Source organism: Mastigoproctus giganteus, chromosome 6 (genome assembly GCF_048544385.1).
Source record: "Mastigoproctus giganteus isolate SK-2022 chromosome 6, ASM4854438v1, whole genome shotgun sequence".
Classification (NCBI taxonomy): Eukaryota; Metazoa; Arthropoda; class Arachnida; order Uropygi; family Thelyphonidae; genus Mastigoproctus; species Mastigoproctus giganteus.
The window spans coordinates 65,996,041-66,006,269 of NC_143580.1; the positions used below are offsets into that span (position 1 = coordinate 65,996,041).

At 35.7% G+C, this 10,229-nt stretch overlaps 1 protein-coding gene across 1 annotated transcript; it reads right to left on the reverse strand.

Moving 5' to 3' along the window:
- Window positions 1–6,453: 6,453 nt before the first annotated feature.
- Window positions 6,454–7,983, reverse strand: LOC150084376 (uncharacterized). Its single transcript, XM_090376207.1, has 3 exons — window positions 7,955–7,983; window positions 7,445–7,510; window positions 6,454–6,705 (listed from the first exon to the last, which is right to left on the reverse strand). The coding sequence occupies exons 1-3, from the start codon at window positions 7,961–7,963 to the stop codon at window positions 6,454–6,456; spliced, it is 327 nt and encodes a 108-aa protein (XP_090232333.1). The 5' UTR covers window positions 7,964–7,983.
- Window positions 7,984–10,229: the final 2,246 nt, after the last annotated feature.

Consider the following 10,229-nt stretch of genomic DNA (forward strand, 5'->3'; position numbering starts at 1 on the left):
CTAAATCAGCTATTTTCTTTATTGAGAGAAATTTTCTTAATTCGCAGCATGATGGGAATTAAGAAAGAGGCACGAGAAAAAACACAAATAAAAAGAAAGAAAAGAATAAAAAAGTTCTTTGAATTCAATAAACTATAATATAGCTAATTAATATTTATTTAATTCATTTTGAAATAATTTGTGAAATTTGATTCACTGCTTAACTTTTTGGAGTAGCCCTTGGTTGTTTCTTCCCTCTAGGGTTTTAGGAGCATCGTCAACTAAGGCCATATTGCACCGTATATATTGTCTATAAATTGGGTGTTAATATATTTAATATATTAATGTTAATATATTTAAATATTAACATTAGACCTTCCAGAGAATGTACAAAAAAGACAACTACCATTCCTTATTAGGAATGGCTTTGGAGACGCGTTTTTTATTAGCTTTTAGTATGTTATAAACACCAAAAATATCTTATAAACATGCTATAAATATAAGAATTAAAAAACAATCTTATTCTAAAAGAGTCATCGTCTTCAAAAAGCACTCCAGTACTTGTTATATCATTCCAGACTAAACACTGTGTCCTCCCGCATTGGTTTAAATCTGTTGAATTCTATTTGGAAGGGGATAGATAAAAGAAAAACTGTTCCGTATCTCCGATGAAGAGTTATAATATTTAAAAGCGTGCTAATTTGCATGTGGAGATGTAAGAGAAGGATATTTAGCACATAAGGTCATTATTTCAGTGCCTGCTAATAATTGATTGATTGATCCATTTAACAAATTCATAAAATTTAAATTTCTAATTATGTTTTTCTGTAGTTTTCAGAGTAATCTCAGTTTGAGTGGATACCCACTTGGTAACATTGATGCTTTGCTTAAAAGCAGCCCTTGAAAATCCCTTACTAAAACGCCATTAGCTGCTTGAGCTGTGGATAGACGCTGTAATCTGTGTTTCCAAGATGTCTAAGTGGAAGTTTTTTCTCATGTCACAATGGTATCTGCAACCCATCTCTCTAAACCTCAGAGTATGGTCAATAGTTAGTTTAGATCAATTGAAATTGAAAATTGACTACATTTTGAAGACTTTAGATTTTATAAAATAACTTTGGATCGTTGACTGATCCAACAAGTTACTGATGCCCAGCATTACAGCCATCAGAGTGATTTTTATTGTCAACGCAGTAGGGGTTATTTTTCTTGCCGAAATGGTCTTCTGCAGAAGTTTGAGAATTGGTCAAAATTACGAGTATATCGCTATTCTCAGGATGGTCTGAAGCAGTATGGAGATTGTAAAAAATACTAGGTTGAACAACAGTAGGTAACACAGTACCAATTTTTAAATAGGGAAGGATATTAAGGGCAAATATCATTGGCAAACAAGTCATTCCAAGAAACGTTTGTTGCTATAGCATTTTCATCGGTAGTAGACGTCTGAAGACTGAACGAAACTTGGTATTCAGATCATAATTGAGACAGTCTGTGTGTGTGATGTCATGATAAAAGGGCAGTTTTTATTTGTGGGAACGATCTCAGTTCTAAATTATCAGATTTCAGTATGGAAGTTGCCTTGCAGTTCTTAATCGGGAATAATAGATGAGAGTTGAAGTTGTTGGAACTAGGTGGTTTTCAATGGATGTTGCCAGTTAGGCGATTTAAACATTATTTTGCAATGCTTCTTGATTATAGCAGATTTTCCAACAGTGAAAAAATTGTGCCTTGCCTGGATGTGCTGTAATAATTAGGGGCACATTATTACTTTTGGATTGCGCTGAGTGAAGCATGCAAGCATGTTGAGAAACAACTTTCAATTTTTACAGGCGCAAGAGGAGAATGACTCATGCGGTAAAATTGCAGCTGCAGGCATCCCAAGCAGTAAACGTTGAACTATGAGAAGTAAACTATTAATTAAAGAGGTTGGTCCTTGAAGGGGCTTTGAGCTTTCGAGGATAAACAACAGAGTAGATTAGCTGGTAGTACTAAAGAAAAAGAACGCTGTACTTAGTTGCATACAAAATACTGGCTGGTAGTGATCCAGGTGGGGGCAATCGCATTTATAGTCCTTTAAACAGATGAAAATATGAATAAAATGAAACATTTGATATCTGATGTAAAGAGCACAACTGTTTACCAAAATCTTGCTAAGATATTTTTTGTTTACTGTTAGGTGAAGTGGTAACTGATTTAGTAGCCTTGTCTGTCAATTCTTTACCTGGAATTCTTATATACCAGTTTTGAAGCTGAAGGTCATATTTCGTGGGCTGATCTCCAAGGTGGTGGAAGCGACTTTGCAGTGGTTTAAATGTTGTCTAATACGAGGACTGTTCTAAATCTAATGTCGCTAATGTTTGATATTTTGTTCAATCAGCTTTCTTCAGTTCCATCTTGAGCTTCTGTGAGGAAAAGTTGGATTTTTATTTAACGGTTTCATGGATACAAAGAAGTGGTAATTGTTAAGTGGATTACTGGTAGATTTCCACTTAAGCAGTGGGTTGAGGATCGGAGAACATACTTCAAGATCTGTTTCAGCGCCTGTACCCTAAGGAATGTGCACGCATGTGGATGACTCATCGTTAAGAAGAGTGAGGTTACTGTCACCAAGGAATTCTTTTAATTAGTTGGCCTCTACGATCTGCGTGGCTGTTACCCCACAGATTATGACATCCATTCACATCTCTTAAAATACAGAAAGATGTTTTGAAGTGTTGCAAGGTTCTGAGATTTTTACAATGTACTGTATGTATAAAACACAAATTGAGATATACATACCAACAGCAATCTCGACGCTATAGGAGCGCATTGAGTGGGTTCGTGCAGAGTGACGAGAATTACAACACCCCCATAAATAGCAGTGCGATGCTGGATTCTTTCTTCAGCCTTAGCGTCTGTTGGCTTTAAATATGTCAGAGAAAGCGGTGCATCGCGAAGACCAATGACATTGGCACAGAAACAGTGAAAAATCCGCATGATGAATGTATCTATTGTTTAGATCTTGTTGTGCCTTCGGATTATTCCCAAAGGGCTGAAGCTTTCCTTGTCTTGCTTGGTTATAACTCTTTCCGGAAGTACTAGTTTTCTGGTTTTATTAGAGTTTCTCTATATATCCCTTTTGTTTTAGGGAGTTGGGTGAGTTGATATTTGAGTTTCCTTCTTGCTTGGTAGGGTGGAGGTTTTTCAAGTGGTACTGAAATTCACGTATTCATATTTTGATCCTGTGATGACGGATAGTTGCCTTCGTGGGTTGCACAGTTAGTAGAATCGCCAACCTCCCCATACCGAGTGGAAAAGACCCGAGCTCAAGTGCTGTCGATGACGCGGCGAATTTTTAAGGGCTGGGTTTGTTGTTTAACTTTCGAAAGCTGTGCATTTTGTGTTACCGTGCATATTTTATAGTACCGTTCTCTATATTTGTAATGGTAGAGGAAGCATTATGCAAAATATCAGGCGTTGTTTTGCCTCATGTAGTTAATATTATTCATACCCGTCTCATGCTCTAATAAAACTTGAATTTAACAGCTCATACAACTAGAAATATCAGACAAATCTCTAGAAATGATTGATATTTTCTCTTCAGTAAAGAAAACCAAGGTAACTGGATGTATAATTGCGTGGGAGGAACAGAGCTACTAAGGGCTACTAAAATGTTCGTCTAGCCATTACATCTGACCTTCCGGACCTTAGTTTACTCCATCCCTATATGGCTCGATAACAGCAATCAACATTCCACTGTATATTTTAAATTCATTGGATATTCTGGACATACATCATCTGCTGTTTGATGGATGAAGAACGAACAAGGCTCATCTGACCAGACCACGTTCCTTGAATGGTCCTTAGAGACCCCAACTTACGATCTTGACACCATTTGGCTGAGCTTAGTCTAATGGGCTCTGCGTAATGAGCAGTTTGAAACTGCTCTGTCATTTTTCAAAATGCGCACATTGTCTATTTTCCGCTGGTTTATTTAATTTTTGGAATTAAATTCTTAGTTGATGAAACCTAAAAAAAAAGCACATAATTTCAGCAATTATGTGCTTTTTTTTGAACGATGTACTGTGACACAGAAAACATCAAATATCGTAATATTATATTTTATTGCACTTTGGTGGAGTAGAACAGCTCTTGAAATGCACTCTAAATACCCTCTGGAGGTTCAAGTGATTCCCCAGTGATGTCTCACACTCTCTGCAGACCAGTAGAAGCTGATGGTGAGAAAAATCCTGGCTCCCTGTTGCTTTGTTTTACGGTGAAAATATTTTAACTGATGGAAAATACAGGGTGGCGCAAAATAAGCTGACCATTTTAAAAAAATCATAACTTTTTTAGATTTGTAATTTTTTGTGTTTATCTTACAGGTAACCCTTGGAGAATTTAATTATGGAGAGGTACACAATTGCTCACCGGACCAAAATAGTCATAATGTTCTTGGAAAACAATAGGTCAGTAGTTCTAATGCAACGAGCATATATACAATTTTATAACGTTCGCGAGGCACCGATTAGGAACACAATTTACACTGCGGTTCGAAATTTTGAAGAACGGGGAACTGTTGCTGATGCCAGACACCTCGTAGTGTCTGGCATCAGCAACAAACATCGACCAGAAGACGCTCTGCTCAATTTACGATCTCTCGTCGCTCGCTGCAGCGAATTTTGAGTAAGGTTTTGCATCACTTTCCATACAAGATTCAGTTAGTCCAAGCGCATCTGGATACACCCGTGCCTTCATAAACCTCGCAAAAAATGATGAGAATTTCATTTCAAATTTGAAGATGAACGACGAAGCACATTTTCAGTTAAGTGGCTTTGTTAATAAACAAAACTGTCGATTTCGGGGCAGTGCGAACCCAAGAATAACTCACCAAAGACCACTGCATCCATTTAAGGTAACGATTTGGCGTGCTGTAACAGCCGAAAGCATCATTGGACCTTATTTCTTCGAGGATGATGATGATGATGATGTTGTTCAGACGATCAATGGAGAGCGCTATTGGACAATGATTGAAAATGTTTTGATGCCACAGCTACCAGAATACCGCAATATATGGTTCCAACAAGATGGCGCCACAGCTCACACCGCTCGAACCACAGTGGACCTCCTAAGTTAGAATTTTCCCAATCGCATTATTTCGAAAAATGGTTATGTGAGATGGCCACTGCGCTCACAGGATTTGGCCGCCCCAGACTTTTTTCTTTGGGGCTATCTCAAGGATAAAGTGTATGCTTGTTGTTATTTGTTTAGGAGCATTAGCAACTAAGGCCATATTGCTCCGGGGATATGCGGTAGTCATTCCCTGACCTTTCCGCATCCTCCGTATTTGGTGGCGACGGGCTCGAACCCCGGTCTAATCAAGAAGCGTGTGCTACGCACTGCTGCTCCTTCCCACCTGGCTACGGAGGCGCTTATAAAGTGTATGCCAATAACTCTCAAACCATAGATGCCCTAAAAGAGAACATCCGGCATGAGGTAGCCGCAATATCTCATAAAACTCCGAGAAATGCCATGGGAAGCGCCTTGAGAAGAGCCATCTTGCTCGCAAGAAGCGAGTGGTCATTTGGTCAATATTATTTTTCACATATGATGTAAAAATTTCCAAGAATAAAGCTTTCATTCACCATTTAGATAGTTCATTTATTACATTTCGTTCTAAAGTTACAGAGAAAACAAACTGTTCAGCTTATTTTGCGCCACCCTGTACTATCATAGTGAGCAGTTTACTTCATCAGGTCCTGTGAGGACAAAAAACATGGATCAGTGGAAGCTGTCCGCCATTTCCGAAGTGCGTTAAAGCGAGAGTTTATTGTATTGGTACGCGCATTTCATTCGAAATCTGATTTATGTGACTTTTAATTTACGTGCACCCTAAATCAATAATTCTTAACCTTCCTAACTTTACAACCACCATTTAATTGAACAAATATTTGGGGGGGGCTAACAATTTGTTTACATTTTTATTTATTTTATTAAAATAGTCCAGGTTATGTCAATTATTATTAAAATAATAATTAATGCAAACAGATATTGAAAATAAGTCTTTTATTTTTAAAAAAATGGAATCAGTCCATTAGAATCGAGGCAAAATATCAAGACTCAGATATGCAATTTCATTTACCCAAAATACTTTGGTTTTTAATGCCATTATTCCCAAGTTGTAATGTAACAGAAAACACAAAAAGTAATTTAAATTAATGATTTATTTTTCATAAATCTTCCACAATACTCCTTGTGTATTTTGGAAGCTAATGCACCGTTTAATCTTATTAGAAAATAACGATTGTCATAATTACTAATCAGACACTGGATACAAAACGGTTTATAAACTCAAATATTTATTAAAAAAAGATTAACAATAGTTGTTACAAAGAAATCTTTAAGGACATTAGAAGGAAGTAAACTATTGTCATTCTCAGCTATTTGGTTAGTTCAGATTCATCATCATGAAATCCTCTGTAGCCTATATTCACTTTACCAGGCGCTTGCTCCGTACGGATAACCATGTCCATATTCATGGGCATGACCACGAAAGCCGTGTCCATAGGGAAATCTTTCAGCTCCGTAAGCACCCCGATAGAAAGGATGCCCAGCTCCTGTGCGATAGCGAGATCCATGATGGTAATCCTGGAGATAACCCCCATATCGGCCGTAGTCATGAGGATATCGATAATCCTCCACTCCATAGGCCTCAGATCTGAACACTGGATCAGCGGATTCAACAGCCTAAAAAAATACCAAGATAACTGATTCAGCATTTATTTATTATTAGGTTTGTTATTAAGGCGTTTTATTATTGTGTTTTGATTTAAATATTTTACAAATCATCATCATTAGTTATATCTTAGTTGAAAGAGATCTTTGTTTTAGTCCTCTACCCAAAGATTCACAATCGGTATGGAATACTGATTACTCTAGATTCTGGATATCAGGATTTCTGATAAACAATTTTTAAATGTCTTGTTTTGAAAACGTTTCCTACGGTAATCTTCCTAGACCAGAACGCCCAGAGGTATGCCCTAGATCCCTTACTATAATCTTTATCTGTTTTTAAGAAATGATCTTTCGATATACGGGAGATTCTGGAGTACATACAGTACTAGACCCTGGGAAATACAAGAATCAATGTGAACCAACCGAACTCAGGCGCAACCGTTAGGGGAAGGCGCTTTTTCACAAAAATAAAAACCCAACAGGAAAGGAGCTATAGAATATATAGAGCAGCTGAAAGAATAACCGCACAACCTTACAGGATCAAACTATCACAGCCATAAAAATTCCTTTTGTGTTGACTGGATTCAAACTTAGGCTGTGTGTGGGACTTATTATTCAATATTAAATGCTTTGCTTAGGAAATATTTTAATAATGCAAATATATAAGTATATAATTTTAATTTTTTGATGATTTTTTTTCTCGAATACTTAAAAAATATACTAAATATATTTAGTTTCAAAGAATACTTACTTCTGCATTACTATCTTTGTCCTGGGCTGCGAAAACTACCAGGACACAACACAACAGCACAACTTTCTGTAAGAAATGAAACCTCCGATTAATACTATTGTGCTAGCACAAATTTAGGAATTAAAAACAACGAAATAGTTTTTTTTCTGGAATATATAAGAAATTTTCATTCATAATAAAAAAAAGGAAATAAAATGGCAAAACATCAGCCAACTCGTCAACTCTCAATCTAACAGAATAGATCACTTCAACTTTAAACGTTAAATCCATTTCATTTAACGTTTATCTTTATGAGAAAAATAATATTTCTATTATATATTAGTGCATCATTTTAATATTAATTTATTATTATTTTAAAAATAAAAAATGAATAAATTTTAAAATAGTGAAAAATGCAAACTAGAATACACCTTACAACTTCGAACAATAGAAATTGAAGTGAATTCAAGTTAAGATCACGATGCTTCCTTTATAAATTCTCCTAATTTGGATGTTTAATAAGCTACTTACTGCAAGCATGTTGACAGAGTGGAACTTCAGAACCTCGAACTGTCAATCGTTAGTCTCTCTGTGTTTTTATAGTACTGTGCAAACTTCCAATGCTGTAAACCAAATGACATTGAAAAGTTGATTTTCCCAATCGTACACGTCAAAGCGGATATGGACATAATAAAATATAAAAGTTTCCTAATCACTTTGGTTAGACTCGAAATTAATTCTTATCACGTAAGAAAAGCCATATCTTACTGTGAGAATGCAAATGCCGTTAATATTTAATGAATCCATCAGCCTTTCGCTCCAGAGATTTTTGATTTCTCATTGGTCATAAATTCCATTGAGATATTTGTAATCTATCATCCACTGAAAAGAACTTAGCAGCGCCCAATATTTCTATCTCAACTTGAAGTTAAAATATCTTCAAGTTGAAAATATCAAAATTTTCTTCTCATATTATTAAAAAATAAATAAATAAAATAAAATTTGAAGTTTGTTAGTCCAGCATCCATGAAGACACCTATCCGTTGTTCCGATATTAAGATACTATAGTCATAATAGTATGAATTCAACAAGATTGTAAAAGATTAATATTTTTTAGATGTTAACTTAAATTAAAGACATATCAAGGACAGAAAAAACAAATTATCCAGAATAGATAAATATAATAGAAAGCGACTTATTATTATAAAATTCTAGTGAAATGGTGGATAACACTGCTTAATATTCTTTGGGTTGACAATTTATACACCATGATCAATATATTTATCAATCTGTATAAAACTTTTAGCTGATGGAATTAGCGCAAAATTGGTGTTAATTTTTACAATTAAGTTGTGAAGTGTTCTGGTCATTATTTAGAATGCAAAAAATTGCTTTAGTGAGGTGTGTACACCCAAGTAGAAGTGATTGTTCAGCGCCACTTAGAACAAAAGTAATTTATACTCTGGTACTGTTTTACCATGTTCATAAAATGGTGATTAAAGGGGTGGCTTCGCGAAACATGCCATAACAGGGGTTTTTACAACAGCAGAACAACTACTCGGTGTAGAGACAACTGTTAAACAAGTTCTTTAAACTCAGGTCACTGAATCCATTTCGGTTCTGACCAGCTCTACTGACTTTTTCCCACCACTGTCTCAAACAGAACCACAGTTACTGGAGCCATGTTGTTTTGCAAGAAGGAAACTGTGGTTTTAATTACACTAAATCTATCAGCCGAAGTTTAATATGAACAAGTTGATAGATGCATGCTTTCCTCTTGATTGTTCCTTTTGGTTAACGCCCTTCCAGTGGCTTTTGTTTAGAGTCTATTTGGTAGTGAATATATTTCATTAAGGATGCAAACCCAATTTGATATATTTTGTTCTCCGGTGTCAGGGAGGAAAGGAGTTTTTATTGCGTGTTTCACTGGATTATTTTAAGCTGGCTACAGTATATAAGGGCAGAAAAAGAAATGAAAATATATCTTTCGCTCTTGCAGTACAAACTACATTTGGAACCATGTTACAGGTTAGTATAGCTTTTGTCTGTTACATTCTACAATTTAAATGGAGGCTTCTGTACACTTCCCCACTCCATTATAGATATTGTACCTATAATTTAATCGAAGTATAAGAAAATGTCGTAAAATTTAGTTCACTGTGATAAATCCACATTTAAATGGGTCTGTGTTTTACAATCTACAGTTAAGTGGGAGAATGGAGTTCAATTTGTTTTAAGAAACGACAAGGATTTTGTTCTTTGCATCTTCTCCAATTATCTATTGAAGTGTAAAAGGTTCACATATCCAGGAACCTGGATATGTGAAGGTTGCCAATAAATTTAAAGCAGCTTCAGCTGTATTTTCGCATTAGATGATTCTGAATATCCTATACAGTTAAGTCCTGTAGCTTGCAGATTATAGGAAAATTATCATTACCAAATGAATCATCTAACAATCACAGCACTAGATGAGCACTGATCATGTTGATCTTTCCATCAAGCAGATGGAAATATTGATGGCCTAAACTGACCCAGTAGGTAGGTGTATATAAGCAGAGGAACCACTATATAGTAGAGCAAAGTTCTGATCATTATCAAATAACGAATCTATTAATTTTCATGGTTTATCCATTTGAGATAATCTCCATAATGGATGGTAGCCACTAACATCAGTGAATAAAGAGAACCGAGTTTGAATTTCAGCTCCAAGATCTTTAATAGTATAGGTGTGTGGTGAGAGAGATGTGGAGACAACAGTTAGTACAACGCTAAGAATAATACGAAAGGAAACTACTCCCAAAGAAGT